Source organism: Tyto alba, unplaced genomic scaffold (assembly GCF_018691265.1).
Source record: "Tyto alba isolate M040663 unplaced genomic scaffold, T.alba_DEE_v4.0 Super-Scaffold_44, whole genome shotgun sequence".
In the NCBI taxonomy this organism is placed as follows: Eukaryota; Metazoa; Chordata; class Aves; order Strigiformes; family Tytonidae; genus Tyto; species Tyto alba.
In genome coordinates, this window is record NW_024881320.1 from 5,630,484 (window position 1) to 5,653,535 (window position 23,052).

The window sequence follows — 23,052 nt, forward strand, 5'->3', positions numbered from 1 at the left end:
TGAGTATTGTTTTGTTAACTAATGAAGGAGACAAAACTGCAAATGTGGAGGCATCAGTGAATTTTATCTAACTTCTCTTCCAACAGAAGGGTTTCCTTTGTTCCTGCGTGCCTAGAAGCCACAGCATCTTTAATCATTGCTGAAATCCTATTGTCTTGATCCAATAGCTGTGCTAGACCAGTATTTTCTGATGTAAGACATCTGGCTTCAGTAAAGTTACAACAGGGAGAAGGTATCTGGCTTTTTCTTCTCTCAGGCATGATATGACCAGTCAGTCTGAGACTTAGTTCGAGTTAGATTTATAGTTTATCATATAGAAATTAACTGTATTTATGTGAGTGTGCACAAATACATATTGCATGTATGCTTGCACAAGTACATATTTCACTATGATGATAGATACTATTGTTGTTACATAAGAAACTCTATTATTTCCTTTATGCAAATAAGAACTAGCAAAATAATTTTTCTGATTCCAAGGGAGGCTATATCCGATAGTGTAGGCCAAGCTGGGGTTGTGGAGTTCACTAGGAACTTGAATTTGATAATGAAATTCCTATGGCAGAGATTTTTCTGAGAAACACTGCCTGGGAAAGAGCAGTTGGGGTCCAGTATAGATCAGTGTGAGACAATACCTGTGGGTATGCAGAAGCATCTGACAGGCTTGTTTGTGTGTTACTGTAGGAGTGCAACAGGCCTCCCTCCTGTGCGCTGGCACGGAGTGTCACCGCTGCTGACAGTGGGGACAGCTGTGTGGGGTGGCTCAGGGGCAGTGAGAGCTGTGCTCCGAGCCAGGGTCTTGCAGCCTCTTGGATTTTGAGTATGCCTTGGTCTTGTGGCATCTCGCTGACAGTAGAACCCTGAACACCTCTGATTAAATCAGTAGCTTTTATGCAGCTGTAACCCCATCATCTGCTGCTGGTCTCCTTGTCACCAGAGGCGATGTGGTTGCCTGCTGCAAAGCCAGCGGTGTGTTAATGCAGCCAATGCTGCCAGTAATGAGTGGACAGTATTCATTTTATTGAGACATCTTTAGCCAGCCACATTAGCTTCTCTGTCCCTTAGAGGGCAGATTAAAACACTCCTAATGCTTAATAGCATAAATCCTGAGGAGATCTTATGTAAACATGTTCAGTGAGCACTCATTAATTTCCCTTAGGAGCCAGGCTGAACGAAGATGATTTTCAAAGAAAGGGAAAAATTAATTTTATCTTTAAGGACTGCACACGTTGGAAAAAATTGTAGGAGGCACTGTGTTTTCAGCTGTATGAATGAGGGATCTGTGGCAAGGACATCGGGGAGGAGGAAGAATTGAAAGTTATATTAGGAAAGGACAAAAATAGTACTTGCAAAATGTATAGCAAGGCTCTATTTCATTGATTTCTAGGGAGGTCTCACTGATTCTTGAGCAAGAGTGCTTTAAGATCATGACACATTCAACCTCCTAGAAAGATGGTACAAGTCATTTGCTCCATGCAATTTTGTGGTGCTCATCATCAACAAACTTGCATCCGTCATCGTCATTTGTCTTTGCCAATGACTTTAAGAACACTTGAGAAGAAACCGTAAGGTAGGATTCTTAGAAAAGGATTTTGTTTTCTACCAGACCCAGAAAAATACAGATGTACTCTAGTGCATCTTCAGAGATGTGCAGGCTAATTTTGCCTTTCATTTATGCATTCTATCATTCCTTCCTAAAGAATCACCAGACTGTTTCTCTGCTTTGTATGTTTGATCCAGGCTCTTGTGAGGTATCTTCATTTTAGGAATGTCTTGGTTTTTGGCTTCTGAATTTATTCCTCTGTTACAAACTTTGTCTTGGAAAGAAGAACTTAATCTTGTTGTCTTCTGCATCCTAATGCCCAGACTGGAATTGTCAGGTGTTTTTTCACTGACACTTTCCACAGGTATGGCACAGGAGGTGTGTTTTGGTTTGACACTTTCTAGGCAGATTATAGCAAGACAATTAGAGCAAATAAAAGAGACTTTAGAGAGGGAGTTCTAAATCATCTTCTCTACCTTAAGCAATAAAAACAGAATTAAAAACACAAATATTTAATTATTCTGCATTTTTCTCACTGTGATTTAACATTCTGTCAGGTCTGGTTGTGTCCCTCTGGAGGATTCCCTCTCCTGGATCTCATTCTTTCTCTTGTAGTTTTGACTTTCCCGTACCCAGTACTAACACCACAAGCACAGTAGTGCTTTGTTCTTCCTATCATTTCTTCACTCCTGTGTTGCAGGTAAACTGGAGGGAAGAGATTACAGAATGGCTGAAGTAAAGCTGCTGTGGGGACTGGGGTTTAAGGACCCTCTCCCTTCCCCGCTTCACCCCTCAGTACCAATAGTCGCTCAACAGACCACCCCATGTCTGCTGTGGAGAGCTGGGATGCTGCCACAAAGCTTTTGACTCAGGACAGGATACTTGAGAGGAACAGCAATTTGGGGTTTGGGGAGCAGCTGCTCACCCCAGTACGCACTGGTCTTTGCTCTGTTAGCAGCAGCAGCTAGGTCACCTTTTAGGAGATGCCACCTTAAATACAGCCCTTAGATGTGCTATGACCATAAGAACACCAGTGCTCTAACCATCCCTTTTAATTAATCCCTGGGAAAGAAGGTGTTTAACCAGATAGATTTCCGCTTGCTTTCTGTCCTGGTGCTGTTCTGGTATGATGAGTTGCTTTGTGCTCTGTGACAAAGAATTACTTGGAGGTTAAAGGTGACACTGAGTTTATTTCCCAAATGGGCAAGGCTATCCCCTATCCCCTCAGCCTCATTTCTCAATTAATCTCCTCATAAATCCTCATTGCATTTTTGAAATGGAGATGATTAGCAAGGTTGTAGTCAGGATACTGGGATATTCTGGCATGTTTTAAGTCACTGCATGCATGTATGCAAGTATTCAATGCATGCACGTATTAAAAATGTCCATGAATGCATCACATCTGTTATTGTTCCAAATTCCTCTGTGGAGGAGGAGAGAGTGAAGAAGGATAAGTGTCTTTCTTCACCCTTTAATTAAATTTTCATATAAATAAAAAACTTTATTTTTTTCTGGAAGCAATTAGAAAAAAAAATTGGGGGCTGGGACATTGCTAGTGTAGTACATAGAAATTTTTCTGAATTTTATGGAATTTTATTGATTTATACCAGTGGTGAAACTTTCCTAAGGGTGAAATTCTGTAACAGTTAAAGCTAATGTAAGTCAATACTTTGATGGTCTTTTTCTCCACAGATTAGATATATTATACCAAATTTGCACAGATTCCTGGAGACACCAGGTAGTGGAGATTGAGGCACTTAGTTACCACTCAGAAAAGTTGACAGACTCAAGTAATCTTGGAAGCATTTACTATCTTGTTTTGACAAGTTTCATACATTAACAGTAAGACTCCCAGGTTGTATTACCTTCTTAGACTGTCTTGCTTTGATGCTCTCACCTGATACACGTGCAGTGTAATGCCACTGTCTCCTGCCTCACGTGCCACATGCAGCTAGTTGGATTTATCGGTGACCTGCTGTGCTGTATCTCCTCAGAATGCAAACCAGCACAATTGCCGTGTGGTGTGACACTACCTTAGGCGGTCATCAAAATCTGTCCTGTGTGACTCTGTGTGTGGATCTCAAACACTGAAAGGTACTTTGAGAGGTCTGCTACCCATCTCAAGCTTTGCAGATTCTGGACCTAACTCAAGGTAACCAAAACAAGGGATTGTACAGCAAGTGCTTGGTAGGATGATGGAAATAGTTTTTGCTAATAACGTTTTTTCTTCCTTTGAAAAGTAAAATTCCCTCAAGACCATAAGACAGGAAGCTGAAAGGTTTATTGAAAGCAGTTATGTAAAACTACCACTATCCAAGTCACATACTACTTCAGTCAGTTATTGGTGCTCTTGTATAAATGTTCTCATTATGATGACAGGTCTGAGGAAAGCGCTATTGAAGAAATGAAAGTACTATCTAGGAGAGGGTTTGCTCTGTTGCAAATATCTAAGGGTTGCCAGTGCATAGTCTGAAGCACAGAAAACTTTCAGCCATTTAGGCAAAACCCCAGAGATCCATGTGGCAGCTGGTACGTTATTGACCTAAAGATAACTCAGATCACCTTTAACCTTAACCCTCCCCTGTTAAGGATCAGGCCACATAATGATAAAAGCTTATTTCAGCATTTCCAATGGCATGGGGCATCATAGTGTGTTTTAAATACATGATCTTGAAAACAGTTCTTTCCCAGATGTGATTCCCAAATCTACTTCTTTTCACAGGTCAGGAATTCCTGTTGCTGCAGTGTTCCCATTGTCTCGCATGGGATTATTGGCTGTTTGCAGGAACAAGTTTAATGTGCTCAACCTCTAAAAAAATCATGCAGCTTCTGACATGTTTGTTATCAATCTATGCATAAAGGAGGTTTGGAAATGGGAGGATTGCATTTATGGATAAGAACATCAAATGAGTCTAAAGATCTCTGATTTCTGTGCTTAGCTTTGGTAGAAACTGCTAGAAAACTCAATTTAGTTACGCTGCTTCAGTTCTCTATCTAGATGGTGGGAAAAATTATTTTGTCTGTTGTGTATTTAATTGCTGAGGTAGGATGATAGGTCTGGAGGGGGTTTATCTCATGGCAGAGTAAAGGACCCTGAAAATACAGGCCCTGAAAAGTGAGATGCTAGTTACGAACATGTCAAGATGTATGCTAAGGATATGTTATTAAACCCAGGGAAAGCCTGGGTCAGATCTGATGGTAAGAAATCCTTTTTTCATTTTCAGCCTTGGAATTGCTCACTGCCAGGTTGTACCTAGCTCTTTGAGTAATATCCCTTATACTTGCGTACTGTAGAGCACAGTGGAGACTGAATCTGTGTGGGCCTTTTGGCACTAATGTAATACAAAGTCCTGTTGTTTATGTCACTGGTTGGCTTTATTTTTAATTAGCTTCTCAAAATGTACCCATTTAGAAGAAAATATATTCTCCTTTTTTTCTGACTGGGTGGTAAGGGGAAAAAGCATTTGTAATTCATTTATTGTCCTCTGTGTCCTCTTTCTACACCTATGTAGCTGAAAGCTCCATCCTGCACAGATCTGAGCACTACTCATGCTGAGCATTGTACTTTTGGTTCTTGTTGATTTTTGTGGCAGTGTAGAGTGCTGAGCAAATTGCACCATTCAGACTCTAGGACCCTAATCTCTTTTTAAACAAGGAGCCTGTGCAAAGCAATTTAACGTCTAAACAGAAGTGAGTGCCTATCAGCATCAAACAAAGACTTCAACAGCAGAGTAAAGCACAGTGCTATTAAAAACTAGAGACACAGGACAAGGAATTGATACATTGCCAAGGCCAGAACTGTTTCATGTTTGTAACTTAGATTTTACATGTCACTTCAGTAATTAAAAAAAAAAAAAAAAAAAAAAGTAAAAAAAAAAATCTGTGATATTCATGTAACTGATCATTATGACATTCTGGACAAGGATTAAAATTTGGTAGTGGGGTTTGTGAGCCATCTTGTAAGACTAAATTTGAGGCATCCTCTGCAAAGACCTGTCTTTAACATAATTGTACTCCCATGAAAATTAGGCCTTTTCAGCAGAGTGTCTTTGGTGAGAGAAAAACAATCCAGAGCTCTGAAAATTTACTGGTTAAGTCAGAAAATCCTGGCCACATTTTCTACTTATTCCCCACTCTGTGACTTCCACTGGGTTATTTTTGCCAGCTTTAAAAAAGAAAAAAAAAAAGAAAAAAAGAAGAAAAAAAAAAAAAAAAAAAGAAAAAAAAAAGAAGAAAAAAAGGAAGGAAAGACAATGTTTTACTTAGTCTTTTGTCTGATGAACTCAATGTGTTTTTTAATCACAACTCAATCAAATTTAGTGATAGCTTCTCTCATTTCATCACTAATCTGAGTTGCAGAGGTTTCCTATGTCTACCATATGTTTTCAGAGGAGCTGGGAATAAACTCTGGTATTCTAAATCCTTCTCTTCTTCTCTACAGCTGTCAGACAGAATCAGTTTAGGTGTTATTTGCTTTGGTCTTCTAGGGCTGACACAATGAATGAATGCAGAATCTATGGAGTTTACCACAATGAGACAAACAACGTAGGAACGAAAGGCCATCATATGACATTTTACCTACTGTATGTTGCTCACAGGACACTGGCATTTGCAGCTTCTGTCAAGGGGAAGAAAGCCTGAGTACCTGAATGGTGTCTATATAGAAGTTTTCCAAACCTTATCTCTTAATAAAAGCTTTCATTAGTAGAAATTTGAGTTCCAGATATTTATCTTTGATTCTAAACACTAAACTAGCTTAAACATGTCAGATGGCCTCGACAGTACAGACAATTGGTAATGTCAGCACTGCGAGCAGGACTGATTTCTGAAACCTTCACTGACCTTTGCATATACACTGTTGTTTTACAGGCTTTTAACGTCATCAACCGGTCTGAGAAAACGGTTTATAGATTTCAGTCCCGAATGTCAGACAGTCTTTGACTAACATGTCTCAGTTATATGAACTGAGGGTGATAGAGAGGATAGGTTTGCAATAAAAGGATATTTCAGAATTTCTGCAGTCAAAGGGTAAGATATATAGAACTGTGGCCATCAAAAATTGGAGTTTGTAGGCTGTCATTACAAGATTGGAAATGCATTTCTAATGTGCAGTTTTCTGAAAGTTTTCCTTGTGTTTCCAAACTAAACTTTAAAGATTCTCTTTTCTATTTGTGAAAAAGCTATACATCACTAAACAGCTGTTTGTGGTTTATACACATGTACCTGTTGTGTCAGTACTCCTGAGGTAAATGGAACAACCTGACAGACGTTGGATAATGCTTTATAATGCAGATGTTTAATCCTGTTTTCTAACAGAGAAGTACTAAAACAAGGAGTTTTACATGTAGCTAGTGACATTATTCTGGAGAATCTGCCTATCTTTCCAGACATTCAGATAATCAGTTTAAGTCTGGGTAAGTTCTCTGCCTCTGTACCTTCCTCCCTGGCAATGAGCTCTATCATCTAATCACACACTGTATGAAATTTATTTCTCAGTCACTTTGTCCTATCATTTAGTTTCAGTGACTGTCCCTTTGTTTTTGTGTTTTAAAGAAGTGCAGAAGCTCCTGGTGTACCTTTCATTCATTCATTGCTTTAGGTATTTTTGTCATTTTCCTAGCAGTTCTGAAATGACTATGTTCTGCCTCTGCTGGGGAAGAATGGGAGAAGTGTTCAATTCTGTACTAAATGCACGAATGTCTGTTGAGATATAGTGAAGATTTTGGCTGCAGTAGTATGCAAAAGATAATTTCATTAAGGATATACTCCCAGTGTGTGGGGTAACCTGTTTAATAGAATATTACTGCAGTTTTTCATTTAACAATATACTGAAGTAAGTTAATCTGTCCTGCTGAAATGAAATAGGGAATGTGTTCAAAATAACTGATTATAGTGTCTTCTGACAATCTATGTGATGTGGTTTAATTTAACTCTGATCTAAGCTAAATAAGGCTCCATCTACATATGGGCTTTTACAATATGTCTTATTGGTTACCAACGGTGTGTACTCCCATATATGTGAATAGGAATATATCATCCCAAGTCAATCAACAAAACACTGGAATTATAAACTTGTCCTTGGACTTCAGGTGTGAGTTTAATGAAACCTAGATTCTAAAAAGAACTGAGAAAATAATTTTGTTAGCAATCATTTATTTGATGAAATTGCCCTCATTGGGTTCTCACATAATATTTGAGAATAGGCTGTAGTTTCCCTCAAATGTTTGCTGTATGGATTTCTTTGGCAGATTTGTTTCCACAGTTTATTTTTAACTTCACGAATTGGTCTCAAACATTCATCATAAGCATTTGACACTTGACATTGCTTATGTGCAATTAGTCAAAGAGTCTCTCTGTTCTCTCACTGGATGAGAAAGCATATCTGATGGGCAAGCATGAGAAATAGAAAGTGTGGCGTCTGCAATTACCCTGTCATGTGGCCTTTCCAGTTGATTTTTTTGAATGGTCATAGAACTGTAGATTTTAATCCAGAAAGGAGTGTTGAGAAAAAAGTACCTTTCAGAAAGGAATCCAGTCTTGATGGGAAGACATGGATAAGTCATTGCTCCCTTTGTCAAAATAGTTAATCAACCTCCCAGTTCAAAATATGTTCCATATTCTGAATTTGAGTTTGTTTGGTTTTAAGTTCCATTCAGCTTTTCTAACAACAAAATTCTGTTTTCTAGATGTTAAGGGAACCAGGGGGGTGTGTATGGGAGGATGAGAGTACAACTAAGGTCATTCTGAGGTCTAAATGAATGTATTTGCTGATCTCTAGTTATAAGCAAAATACTTGCTACAAAGATTTTGTATGCTCTGAAGTCACTAAATGCGATGCTGGTATAGAAAATTAAAATGAGCCAGAAAACATAGCTGTTGACATTTTGTGGTGAAGGAAACATCTGTGCTGATTTAAGTGCATCTTTTCTACTTTTATTCTTTCCCTACTCTATTTGTTGAGCTGGAATATGTGATTAGCTGTGCAAGAGCAGGACAGATTTGTAGTGGAAGATGGAATCACAGAAGACAATTGAAGGGTGGGGACTTTTGTGAGATGATGGTTTGTGCAGTGTGCTTAAAGGATGGTTACCCTTACTGGGTAGCGTGGGAATGGGAGTCTATGTAAGGAAGGGAGATAATATTTACAGGATTTTAGGTGGTGGTGGTATAGTATTAGGGTTTTTTGTTTGGTTTTTTTTTTTTTTTTTTTTTCCTTAGAAATCTAGTGGCATGAAATTTGGGGAAAAAAAATTCAATATGATACAGCATTCGATTATAGCTACATTTAGGAACGGAGGAACAAGACAGTGGGTAAAACTGTTATAAAAAGGGAGGAGAAGATCCTTCCTTAAAAGTTACAGAATTCTTGGTGAAAACTTCAGCTGTACTGATGTGCTAGGGTAACAGGAGAACACAGAGGGATAGAAATTTGTCTACCACTTTTCATATGGTTTATTTCCTGGAAGGAGTAATTATAAATGTGCCTTTGTGAGGGCCATATAAGGTGCAGAGAAAGCTTCTCACATTACTCCTTCTTTGCATAGGCAGATGTCTTCTGCTTCTCACTGGCTTTCGCTGGCTAGGAGCCTTCTGGCTGAGGGGACAGGCAGATGGTTTCCTTGAAGGCTCAGTGGCTCATCAAACATCAGTCAGTGAAGATACATGGCCACTGGCCAGCAATCTCCCACCCACAATCTAAACCCTTAATTTCCAGTCCAAAAGAAAGTTGTTTCAAACCAACCTCATAAAAGAATGGCTTAAAAATATTAAGCTTTTATGACTGTTCCAGTGAATCTGGCACCCAGGGCTCTAGCTCCATATGAAATCCCCCCAAAGAAAATTCCTCTTACACTGAAATCCAAGAAATAATAATACAGATCAGAATTCACTGTTTCATATCCAGCTCCAAAAATGAACTTGCTAGGTTATAGGAATTTGAGCTGGTCTGTCACACTAGAGCCAGTGATGTGCTTAACAGATGCCTGTTTGGGTTCAGATGAAGTGCTGCAGAACCATATGATGCCAGAAGGAGGATTAGAAAGTCAGCAGGCTGTTACAAAAGAGGAGTAATTACTCGTAAGCCTTAACTTTTGTTCTTGGCTAATACTGGCTTTGTTTGATGCTTCTTAATCTTTTCCATGCTGGACTTCATCCCTGGTCAAGTTGTAACTCTTGTTTGATAGTGTAGAAGGGTAAAGCACTTACTGCCTACTTGTAAGTCAGGCCTGCTGTAATCAGAGTTAGTCTTCAGTACAGAAATGATGTTTCTGCACTTTCTTTCTCACTCTTGCCCGTATTCTTGATTTTTTCCATTTGCAAAAGCCCTCATGAAACAGGAATCTCACTTATTTGAACCTAACTGGAAGACCAACAAGCATCTTTCTTTAAGGATCAAGACTTAGCTGAAACATCCAAGGTTTTCTCAAGATATTTACACCCTTTTGCTCAACTGTTTGAGGAATTTCAATTTCCATGATGTAAGCTCTATTTGTATAAATGTCCTTCTAGCACTTCTGTCACAGAGACCTGGTTTCATTTTACTGATATAACTGTGCCCACATTAGAGGTTGAACTGGCAGTGAAATATTGCTCCCACAACTGACACTGTCAAAGAGATAAAACACTTAAATTTACACCTTGCTTTAACATGAACCTCTGGAAATGTGTTTCAGTGGTTGAGCAGAAAAAGTTTAAAATGGAGAAATCTGTTCCAGAGCACATGAAAGCACTGATAGGCATGGTTGCCTTTTTTTTTTTTCCTCCTTTTTTCCCCACTAACAGGCAGTCTGTTTATTTTTCAGGTAGACAAAGTAACCTTATACTTAATGATTATTTAAAATAATAACTTGTGATATGAAACTTAGAAAAACCTTGGCACCTTGTTTAAATAGATTGTCTGATAAATTAAAGAATTTTGTAGCTGAGCTGATCAAGCATACAAAAATGTTCTTTGGAATCATTGGTAATTAATTATACCAAGACATGAAGGTTATTAGGTAGAGATAAAGAGTATAGAACAAATCCCTTAAATGATGGCCTGTAGTTGCTGATGCACATGGTTGGGATTCTGAAATAAAATGGACAATTTTAACTACCAGTTTTATCAGTAAAAGACTTAAAGTACTTAAATAAATTGTCTAAAGTACAGCCATCACTAGAGAAATACAGCACTATGGTACGAAAATGGATGGAAATCTTTAGACTACAATAAAAAAGCAAAGCTATTTCTTCCTTTTTGCTTTCACTCTGACCACATAGGTTTTGCTTTTTGCCTTCAGCTTATTAAAGAGGAAGTTGCATGGCTGTTTTTCTTAATATTGGGCCAAGTCCTACAAAACTCATCCACGTGATTGATCCGGGATAAATGGAGTGCCTGCAAAAATGAGACCACTGTCTGTCTGAGGATAATATGCTACAATAAAAGTTCTTGGAATTGCAGAAAAACAGCTGTTAAGTTTCAAGCATAGATCCTGATCAACAACCCTTTGAAATCACAGGACTTCACTTGTCTCTGTGGCCTGCTGAGTTTATTTCTGTTCTTTGCAGATCTGTTGAAGCCAAAAGCATTCCCTCAGTAGCAATGGTGCCAAAGCTAGAGTATCTCTAATCATGGAGATGCTTTAGCAAAATGTAACTGTGTCCTTAAGTCAATTAATGCTTACATTCACAGAAGTGCTTATGTGCTTTCTTTAACCAGAGCTTGCTGCCCTCTAATATTACAAGGCTCTTAGCTGGAGACAAGAGGATGCCTAATAAAGAAATTCTGATGATTTATCAAATCAAATTCAGTAGCCAAACTGACTAGTAAAAAGCTGACTTCTTGTGTAGCAAACCAGGTGTTTTTAAAAGAATGGTGGTATCTGCCATGTAAATGTCAATGATTACTCTTTGCAAGGGCTGCAGGAAGCTGACCAAATCTTAGCAGACTCATCCAGTGCAGGTGAGGGGATTTAGAGAGGAAAGTGAGACCAAACTGCCACTGTTTCAGTAAAACAAGGTTCTTGTTTTGCTCCTGGACCAGAAGAAATATGTAGGCTTTGCTGTTTTCTTGAATGGTCCACGGTTCAGAGTGGATCTCTTTTGTATTCCTTGTTACAGCACTTTAGGATGTAACTATAACAGATTAATATTTTGAGTCAGCTATGGGGAAATCAATCAGCTCAGCAGGTGGCATTTTCAGATTCTTTTTGACCAGAATTATAATGTATGCTAAGGATTGGAGACTTACAGGATTGTAACAGTGTGCTAAATTGATGTTGCATTTTAAACGTGAATCTACTTGACAGTGAGGGTGTTGTGATGGTAATTCACTACATGCTGGTGTTTTCATTGACAAGTCTCTTACCTTTTATTTTTCTCTTTCTGCCTTCCAATTTTTTGTTATTTTTGTCCAGTCACGACAGTTTGCTCATTTATGAGGACTAATTCTACCGTTTAGTGATGGTTTATAAATTAAACATGAGTGAACACATCTTAATTCCTTATTTCAAATTTATGGCTGCTGTCCATTGAGAGCTTTGATTTTCCCCTCCTCAATGTTTGTTTATTTCCTTTTTTCTTAATTGCCTAACACCTGCCTTCCAAAGCTACTTGCTTTCCCAGCACCAAGTAGTGCCAGCACACTCGCTATGTGCACACTCAACAGTATTGTAGTGAGGTTAGCTGTCAGCAGCAGTCATTTGGTGTAATGACAGCTATTGATTATTTATTACTTGAAAACATTTAATTAAATTTGACTGCATAATTAGCATGCTAGCAGCCAGACATGCTAGAAGGACAGCGAATCTATTATTTATAAAATTTTCAAGCTGCAGACCTTTGTGAGAAAGCTGATAAAAGAGTCTGTCTCTGTGGGGCTTTTTAGAGATCTTTAGGTGTTCCTGAGTTTCAGATGAATCTGCGTGTTATGCACTGCCCTTACGGTTGCCTGCCTTCTTTAAAGAGGTGAATTTACACAGAACCTTAAATCCTGACTCTGATGGGATTCTCAAAGGACATTGGAACTGACATATGTCTGAGGGCAAGGTCTATTTTTAAATACTAAATACAATCTAGCACTAGATGCATCACCATTCATTTACCTACTGTACCTATAGTTAATCTCTTCAGTATGAGTTATGAAAAGGGGTTGTGGGTAGTATTATATAATCCACATGTATTTTAACTGTTCCCCATTGATATCTACCCTAATTTTAGGTAATAATTTTTACCTTTTGGCAATATGTGTTGTTAATGTTTATAACAGGAAAAAAAAACATTTAGGTCAAAAGGATTTGATATTCAGCTGAAATTTAAAATCGGACAGTGCATCTTCTATATTAGTTCTTGTTGAAATATTTCTAGCCAGTGATCTGCGTCTGTATTTAAATAACTTAGAAAGATGAGGTACTGTCAATATTAAATTACAGAGGTGTAGACCATAGTGCTAGAAACAGTAATACGAGAACAAGGTTTCTTGATGGGGGAAGAGAGTGAAATAGTGTGTGTGTCAGTTCTTAGAAAAACAGTTTCTGTCTTTGGCTGTAGAATAGAAACTATCTTTGATCTCCTGGCCAGTGTTCCTGCAGGGACAGTGATTAGCAGTCTGTTGGAGGCTGTGGTTCAATGGACCATACTGACATACTGAATACCTTCTGCGTGCTGTAAGTGAATAGAAACATTAGAAAGACAGGAGGGAAGTTTCTAAGTGGGTAGAAATTTTAGAACGGGAAGGTATGACCAGAAAAAAGAGTGGGGAAAGTAAGCACATGGGTGGTTTAAAAGACACCTTGTTTACTTATGGATTTGCTTTTGGAAGGTTTTGACTTTGATTTGTGGTCAGTCCTTAAGAGAACTGGCGTGTACAAACTTATGCGAGTTTGTCTGAAGTTTTGTTAGGGAGGTGAGACATTGCATAGGAGTGACAAGTAACCTATTTATTTCTCATCTAGCTGATAGTCAAAGTATTCAATTGGTATTTTATAGATTTGTTGTGTATTATCAAGGAACAGCTGCAGTTCTGTTCCGCCATGTAAAATGGCTACTGGGACAAGCATTCCTGCTCTGTGAACCTTCCTCTTCTTACTTCCTCAGGGAGTATGAATAATTGATTGTGCTGCAGACAACCCTTTGTACATCAACTATGTGACAAAACATTTATCATAGATAAATGCAAGATAGCACTAAAGCCTGCTTTTTTTTTTTTTTTTTTCTCTCATATGAATTTAATGGAAAAAGGAGTTAGCTACATTTAAACATGTAACTACACTGTAAGTATTTTTTGCATGAAATAATGCTTGTCCCTAATTTATCAGGTAGCTCCACTAAAGTTGTAGTAAATGTCCCTTTGAAACTATAAGCAGATTTGATCTAACTCACATCACCTTTTCTTTTATTAGTGACAGAGTGTCGAGGGGTCTTGGACAATAATCAGAGATTTTCTTCATTACCAACATACCTACCTGTGAGCTATCGGATCTTCGGTGCTGAGACATCTTTCTTTCTTAAAGAAGCCAACCAGGACTTTATGAGAAATTCCAGTTTGCATTCCAGGGTCGAATCATTCTTCCCATATAAAGCCAAGAGACCACCTATATTAAATGCCAGCTATGGACCTTTTTCTGTTGAACAAGTTGTGCCCCAGGACCTAATGTTAACTTCCAACTTTTTTGGATCTGCCAGCAAGTTTACTTATAACTGGAAACTTCAGACCTACATAATGAGCAACAAAATTTACCTGAGCAAGCCCAAAGTCCAGGTCCTGTTCTACATTGTGGGCAGGGACTGGGATGACTATAGCACCATGGAACGGCTGCCCTGCCTGCGGGTGTTTGCCTTCCGAGAGACGCGGGAAGTCAGAGGCAGCTGCAGGCTGAAAGGGGATCTGGGGTTGTGTGTGGCAGAGCTGGAGCTCCTGCCAAGCTGGTTTAACCCCCCCACGGTTGTTACAGGCCGTAAGAAGCCACCGGATCAATTTGAAGGGAGCCCTGTGGAGCTCTACTATACTATTCAACCAGGAGATGAGAAGGGAGAGTGTACTGCTGAGGATATAAGGAAGGGAAATGCTATCCGGCCAGGAAAAGATGGCATGGATGAAGCCATGTCCCACTTACAGAGGATTGGATCTGTCAGCCTTTATCGAGGCCAGGAGACTTCTCAACTAACGGAGCTACGGCTGGATAGTAATATTGTTGTCTGGTTGCCCTCAAAGCCTGTTAAACAAGGAGAGGTTGTGAATGTTTATGTGACGATTGCCAACAATTCTACAGTGGATCAGTTCATACTCAGGTACGGTAGATTGTTTTTGCATGTTTCAAATGTGGTAGCACACAAAGATGTTGGCGACAAGGGATGAATCTCAGCCAATTTGAAGTTAATCCACACTGAAGGTTGCTTCTAGTTACTGAAATACATTATTTTCCTCCTTGAATGCTGTGAATAGGATTGAAAGCTTCCATCACTAGGAGGCTTTTAACATGTATGCCATGCCATTTATCACATGCCCACATTATGCAACAACATACAAAACACAGCAATTCTCTGCTTTAGAGGGGCCGTTTCTGTGCAATGACAGACAGTAAGGCACCAGAAAAGTTCTCGTCTTTAGAGGGGTTTTAAAATCAGGTTTTTATTGCACAAGCATGGAGTTTGAACATAGCAAAACTTCGATTACCTGCTTTTCTTTAAGTGCTCTAGCACTCTCCCACACAGAGTGGTTCTGTTATGAGAGCTCTTTAGGGAGGGGTTTAACTATCTACTTGTAGTTAAGTAGCGTTCATCTTTGTCAACATATATACCCTTTAAAATAAGGCCTAATGTGTTTGATATTGCCGTTGATTGTAAGTGAGTGTTAGAAGTGAGTGCCATTATTTTGAACAGGAGTGGCAAATACAGGATCTGGGAATACAAGAACTGCTTTACTGTGTCAGATCGCTTTCCTTTTATTTTTTTCTTTAGCAGTTTCCCTACTGATCAGATGAAAATCCTTTGAGGATGACAAAGACTGGGAAACTTTTTAATCACTGAAATATTTGATGTATCTTTTTTTTCCTTGTTACAATGCTTTAAATTCAAGGGAAATTTCCACGGTGATAAGCAACAATTGCTCTTTAAAGCCTCAGGGAAGAGTTTCCCAAAAGTTTCTGCACATGAAAGTATTTATTTCTAAGGCTTATATGAATTAGATTAATACATAGTTGACAACTACCGAGGAGAATAGCCTTTAGAACAGGAAGTCACTTGGCAGATAAAAGGGTTTTATTTTAAAAAAGAGGGATTTTAGTCATCCCAGAATTGTTCTGATGTTTGCAGCTTTGATTAAGTTGGTGAAATAATCTCCCAGACACCTGTTTACTGAGTGAAACCTCCATTATAGAAGTCATTTCTGACGCTGTTTCTTATTTTTATTGAAAATCCTTTTTCACAAAGTAGTAGAAACTGAATGCTTTTCCACGTAACAAGCATAGCTGTGGTGAAAGAAGAAATCCAAAGGCAATGAACTGGGTGTTTGCTGGGTGGATGGGAGAGGGGATCACCCTTTGAAGATCTGTGTCACAGTCTTTATTTTACTGAAAAGTGAGTTGAAGACAACCAAGCTGGTTGAAATCTGGTGATGTATTTCTTTGCTCAGAAATTAATCTGACTGCCTAGGCAAGGATATCATTTGCATGCTGAGAGGTGCAATGGATAATGTGGGACATCAGTAGTTGTCTGTGTGACTTGCTGTTATGGACAAAATAGATCTGCTTTGGTTTTGAGAACAGGTGACTGCTAAATTTGAAGGGAAAAGTCTGACATTTGTTGGTATGTTGGTTGTTCTGTGTGATTACAGATGCAGAGCTCAGGCCATGTTTTCTTGTTGAAACACCCTTTCAGTGAAAAAAGGATTTGCGTTTTTGCTTAAAATTACTTTGAACCAGACACAAGAACACAAAACCCTGAAGAGGCCAAGTTTTTTTTAAATGGCTTTTGCTTGCTTTCAGTGGGCATGGACATGTGGTCATTGTCTAAAAATCAACACTGTTCAGTGTGCTTCCTCCTCTCTGCCACAAAAGGCAAGACAATCAGTGTGAAATATTTCAAAGCAGCCTTGTTTTTGAAAACTTTCTCTTGCAGGTGTGTAAGTCGCTTGTATCTACCAAAGATGCTGATCTGTGCAGTTAAGGCATCAGATGAAAGCTTTGCTTAAGGCGTACAGGAGGGTAATTCTATGTAAAAGAAAAGGAAATTATTTTAACAGTTTTCCTGACACTGTAATGGGAAGGAACAGCTGATACCCGCTGGTGAAAGTTGTGTGGCACAATCCCACTAGTTGTGAACTGTCTGGACTGTTTTGTCAGCTGCGAATGTTTCTTCTGTGGTTTTAGTGGCAGAGGGCTTGTGAATGGCTGTCAAAGCCAAGTTCAGATTCTTGGTTCTGTTCTGGAAATCTGTTGTCTTCAGTGAAACTTTCTAGGTGTGAAAGAGTATAGAATTTGACCCAGGAATCTATGAAGTGCCTGTATCTTACAGGAAAAGAAGCCAAGTGAATACAGCAGCCAGGGAGTAGCCAGTGCATACGCTGGGTCTGTCTAGGGGCTCGTTTAACCTTCTCTGTGGCCATTTGCCTGGTTAGATAGAGGGCTGTCTGCTCTCATACTCATGTGTTCCCGGCAGAGCAATCCCTACATCCCATGACATGCGTTCACATTTAATCATCCTAAAGAAAAACACATCACACATTATCCCCAGGCATAGTGGGTTTGTTTATTTTCTGCTTCTTGTATATTATTCATTGAGGTATTGCAGCATCCAGTGCTGAAGCAAACAGCATGTGATCATTGCTTTGGGTGGGGAGGGGGGAGGCGGGAAATAATAGCTACAAATCTTCTCTGGCAAAAGGAGAGTAGACTGGTCTAAATGACCTCATATCCACAAATCATTGCAATTGAAACTGTGTTCTTAAATTGTCTCTTAATTCAGAATCCTATTACTGTATCTATAAATTTATCAGCCCAAGAACACCAGTAAAGTCAAAGAGAATGACTAATATGACAAGGAGTGAAGCGAATTATGCATGGTAGTACATTAACGCAGCAGGAGCACTGTCTGAATAAACACAGATCTTCCTTTCTTGCATCTAGTCAGCACAGGGCTATTGTGAAAGCACTTCAAACAATTCTGATATGTTATAGGATGTAAGTTTTGTTCACAGGCCTGTTCCTGTCCTGCTGTGTCACCTCTGGTACAGGCACCCTCTTTACAGGCATTTTCTATATGCAATGTAGAAAACAGGAACAGTTGGTCAGCATCACTTTTGGGAGTGGGAAGCCTGTTTCAGTCCTGTTCCTAAAAGACCTTGACTTCCTCTGATGGAAAGAATTTCAGAATTGCCATATATTATTAAAAGTCCTATAAGTGGGAAAATCTTGATAAAAGAGCTGAAGAAATAGAGAAGGGGGAATAAAATATTGCACTGCATTCCTACCATTGGGAAGGATTTCTAGGCCCCCAAAAGAGAGATGAATTATACTTGCTGCTGTCTGCTCAGAAAGGAAAATCACTGTTACCTCTAGCAGTTGGGTAAACTATGAACACAAGAAAAGTAACACCAGTATAGGACCAAAAAACAAGCAACATTTAACATAAATATCATTTAGGTCTTCTGTGCACTTCCCAGAGCTGTTATAAATTAACACCACTGGCTTCAGCAGAGCTACCATGATTGATTGTTGTTTCACCAATTGCTGCGTACACATCCTTTTCTAATCTGAGTCATCATTTTGGGTGTGTTGTCTGTAAGGATTAGAAAGGAAAATCCTTAGGGTAAGACCCTGCTCTTGAATGTTTTTACGAACTGCCCTCACACCTAGCAGGCTACAAATAAGGGAAAAAAACAAAACCATACTGAAAATAAGCTATTCTTGTGAGGTTAACTTCCAGAAAGCGACATGTAGCTGTATGAGTATGCTGAGATATTTGAAGGTGAGTAGGAAGCTGGGCACTTGATTTCTATTTGTAGTACTGAGGAGTTGGTGAGCTGAATGCATTAGGCGGCTTTGAAAAGGTTGGCCTGTGTGCGTTGCTCTGTTTGTTCTGTAGCTCTAAATACTTTTCCAGCTACTACACCATTAAAGGATCTTTCCATCTGTTTTTCATGGCGTGACATGCCACATTTGATCTGGCAGAGCACTGTACAGGACAGGGCCAAAGCAAAAGGTGTGGGAGTGCTAAGTGTTTTATGTTACTCTGCTGGGCAGCAGCTAATCTCTAACTCACTGTAGAAGGTGCTGAACCACGAGATAACCCGATTTACAGGAGGTATTGAGCAGGATAAGTAAAAGGAAAGAGGATGAAGTTGTTATCTGTTCTGATTAGAGAAAAGAGGTGAAAAACAGTAGTACGTTTTTTCCCCTCAGGCTTCTCATTACAGATTCTACAGTGCAGCTCATTGCACCTGAAGGGATATAGGTTGTAAACAGTGTTATGAATTACCTTTGTCCAGCAAACAAATCAACCCAAGACAATGGATAATTAGTAGTGATAATAAATCTACAGATTGGAAGAAGGATAAAGGATAAATGCAGCAAGGAAAGCTATTAAACACATAGGCTGAGGCAGCTCTATATGTCAGTTCCTAATGAGTATTGACAGCTGTGCTGTTAGGTAGTATTGAGAACAGCTAAAAACCTAGAGGGAGATGCACATGTAGAATAGTGCTACAGAATAGCCATAACTAGAAAGAGTAGTTATGATCTTAATATCAGTGTACTGCTTGCTTGTAAATCTCAATATTTCAAAGACTAGATTGTGATCTGTCCATAAATAGCTATTTTGGAGAAACCGGTCATCGAGAAGGGGGGGATCTCCAGCACTAAATTTGCCTGTTTTTCAGGGAAGACCTATTTGAGCCTTCCTAGGGACTAAAGCAATCCAATGAGCTTTCTGTGCTTGATACTGCCCTCAGCTGTTCTGCCTGCTGTATGTAAAAAAAAAAAAAAAAAAAAAACAAACACAAAAAAACAAAAAAAAAAAAAACAAAAAACAAACCCAAAGTAATAACATAATCTGCTTAATTTTAGATATTGACATTTTAATCTTACCTTATGATGAAATCACCTGTAGTACCATGAAATTCACCTGTGCTTAACTGTTGGTTTACCAGTTTTTAATGCTGCAGTGTGGTGATAACATCACTGCAAACACAAGTGACATTGTAATGAGTAACTGAAGCTGAAGTTAACCAGAATATGAGACCAAAACTAGAGCTGAGTTCACTCTACATTTTGTGTTAACCCATAATTTGGAGCATATTATCCCAAGTACCTATTTTCCACAGTAAATGGAATGCTGATTTCCAGCTGTGAAATGAAGAGTGAGCTTTTTTTATACTGCTTCATATTTTAAAACTAATGCAGCTCAATGAAATGGAGAGAGAATGATTTGGTGGGATGCTCTTCTGTGTGTGTCTCCAGATGTGAGTTTCAACAAAACATTTTTCATTTCCTATGCAGCTTTGCATTACTTAAATATTTAAAAGTTATTTCACCACACTAGAGTTCCAGTTGACATCTGAAGCGAGAGGAATTTGAAGCTCTCAGACTTGCTTCTGTTGTCTTATTATTTTATGTACCATTTTCAAAAGAAGAGAAGGTCTTGTCCTCAAAAGTTCAGACCCACAGTTTTACTTATTGCATGGATGTAAAAAATAACACAGATATAGTCTCTGAAAGCTAGATTTCCTTTTACAGTGCCTGAAATCTTCTGTTTAGACATATACCTTGTATTCTGAGGCACTGATAAAAGTAAGTGTCTAATTCTTACACTTTATAAAGAAAAATATGTATCTCATACACTCTGGGTAGCATACTCTTGTTTGTTCTCACCTGAGATAAGTTTCTCCATTCGTGTTTCCATCTTGAATAAACAAAATGCAAACTTGCTGATTAAGATCTTCCAGTTGATTCTGTTCACATTTTTCTTTGTATCTCTTTTTTCAGTAAAGTCATTTATTAAATCAAGACTGGAAAGTAAAAGCGATTCACTAGCTTATGAACCTTTAATCAGGGTTCAGAGAAACTGGAGAAACACTTCCCCAGTCTTCCAGCCTATCTAAGAGTTTTCCCAATTATTTTATGCTATTGGTATAAAGTCAGGTGCTAGGTCAGAGGTGATTTTCAAATGTCTTCAGAGCTGTAAATTATGGATTGAAGGGGTTTTATATATTTCATTGGTAAACGGTTTATATATTTCAATGTCTACTGTTTAGCCTTGTATAACTTTAATTCTTACTGATTTTTTTTGTTTGTTTGTTTTCTATAGAATGATTAGTAACAATTCAGCTACAAATCTGCAGTGGAGCAGATTATTGAAAGAAAGGTAGTGGTGTCTAGTTCTTAGTGTGCACTAATTAGGAAGTAGAGAGACCTGTATTTCCTTTCTTCTACTTTTCAGGATTTACTGTGTTTCTTTAGGCGTATCGTTTCATTCCTGCTTTCATCTTTACCTTCTCAGATTTCTTGTTTGCACTATACTATTCAGAGAAGAGACTGTGCTGTGCTGTATGGTGCATCATTCAGTGTAGTGAGCCTCTGATCCCCATAGGGCATCTGCGTATTACACAATACAAGTGACAGCAAATCATACAAAACTTGTTACACTGTGGGGATTATGGGTTTGCTAGTAACAAAGTGTAATAGCACCTTACAAGTGCTTTGTTCAGATTTCTCCAAAGTAAATGTGTGATTAAAAATTCATAGCAATCATGTGCTATCATTTTTTTATATTCTGATTCAGTAAGCAATAGGGACATAGTTTGTTGAAGTAATCCTAATTGTCGTTTACTAGGGAATATGACAAACTAACAGTAAAAGGGTAAATATTTCCCAATATAACTTTAAAAAGCACCTGTGACATAAAAAAATACTTTTTCAAAGAATAGCATGTGTTAATGCTATTTTGAGGGAATGGTATCACACTCCAGTTAGTTTAATGTCATTACCCCTTAGCAGGCACTTTTCATGGACATCAGTGTCATACCAGAGGCAGCTGGGTCCTCCAAACAAATGACTCATTTTCAAAAATGCTAAACCGGTGAGGATGTCCTTTAAACAGAGATTGAGAAAAGGTGCTTCTCACCAGAACAAGTGAAGAGGTGAAGGGCTCACTCCTAGTCTCTGGTAGCAGTGAGTTGTGCTTGGTGCAGTTTTACAAGGAACTGATTATTAACTTGAAATTGAAGTTACCTAGATAAAAGAAAACAGGCATTCTTCCCCTGACCCTCTTTAAAAACCTTTAAAAAATGTGGTGCTTGAGAAACCTTCTGAACAGTTCTATTGATGTCTCCACTGCTATGTACTCCTTAGTACTGAGAACAAGTCATGGATTTGTTGTTAGGAGGCTGAATCTGTGTTCCTTACTTTGGAAGTCATTTGCTGATTGACCATGACTGAGCTGCTGGAGAACGGCTTTGCAACCAGCGAAATAGGAAGAGACCTTAGACCCTGGTATGTTCAGGAGCCGAGCAGTGAAGTTCAATGATGCTGAAGTCCATGCAGTACTCAGCACTGAAAATCAACAGTTACAGTCTCCCTTGTGAAAATAGTATCCTGAACACTCTGATCAGTTGCCCGTAAAGTGGAATTCCTATCATGCAGAAATCTTACAACAATTAACTAAATTGCTGGTGTAATACTTGTACTTCTTCGTATCATGAAAGCAGGCATTTCCAAAGTGGGTGTTCAACTGAAGCCTGTTGGTTCTTTGAGCCAAATCCAGGGCTATCTCTGTGTGATTGTCAGCCTTCCTTGTTATGTGACAGGTAACGCCTACATTTTTCTAGGTGCAGACTAAGACATGAAATCCAATTAGCTGAGTGTAGACAAACCTGAACTATATATATAGTTTATATAATAACTTTATGTAACCCAAATATAAAACACATTTGGACTTTCGTGCTTCGGGCTTGGATGTTTGAAAACGTTCCCTAATATGTTGATTGGAAAAGTAGAAGGATGGGGGCTGTTGTAGGGGTTGACCATAAATGGAAGAGAACAAAATTATTGCATCAGCAGTCAGCCAGAGAATTGCTAGCTATCAATGCTGCTTCAAGTGCTGAAGCTGAAGGTTTTGGTTAACTTTTGGCAAATGTGTATGTTTATCTGAGTTTCAAAACTTTCATATTGAGGTATCTGGTTAAAATTTCTTCTTGTAAGTAGCTTACTTTCTCATCTCCTTTAGTCTCAACAAACTAGTGAAGTCGTTCCAGGCTTCTTTTCCAAATATGCTGTGACACGTGTTGCTATATGCATGCTGGCTCCCCTGGCTCTTGTCCTTCTGTTTTGAGATGCTGCTCTGTGAGGTGCAGCGTGTTTCCTGCTAGCTTCTGCTCTGCCTGACCTTTGCAAAAGCCTGTGCATGTGCAAGGCTGCTTAAAGATGAGATAAGGCACCTCTACTTAATGTCTGTTTAGACTATTAGCCACTTGTGTGACTCAAGTTACAATGTTAATTAAATCCTTGGTTACTTGCCTAATTAGAAACAATGGTGGCTCG

The 23,052-nt window shown here is 38.8% G+C and overlaps 1 protein-coding gene across 1 annotated transcript in view; it reads left to right on the plus strand.

The window, feature by feature from the left end:
- TMEM132C (transmembrane protein 132C) overlaps positions 1-23,052 on the plus strand; it is a 219,171-nt gene that overhangs the window by 49,993 nt on the left and 146,126 nt on the right. Inside the window, exon 2 of the mRNA XM_033008409.2 lies at positions 13,921-14,809. Coding sequence (XP_032864300.2) covers positions 13,921-14,809 — 889 coding nt within the window. The remainder of the gene's footprint in view (positions 1-13,920; positions 14,810-23,052) is intronic.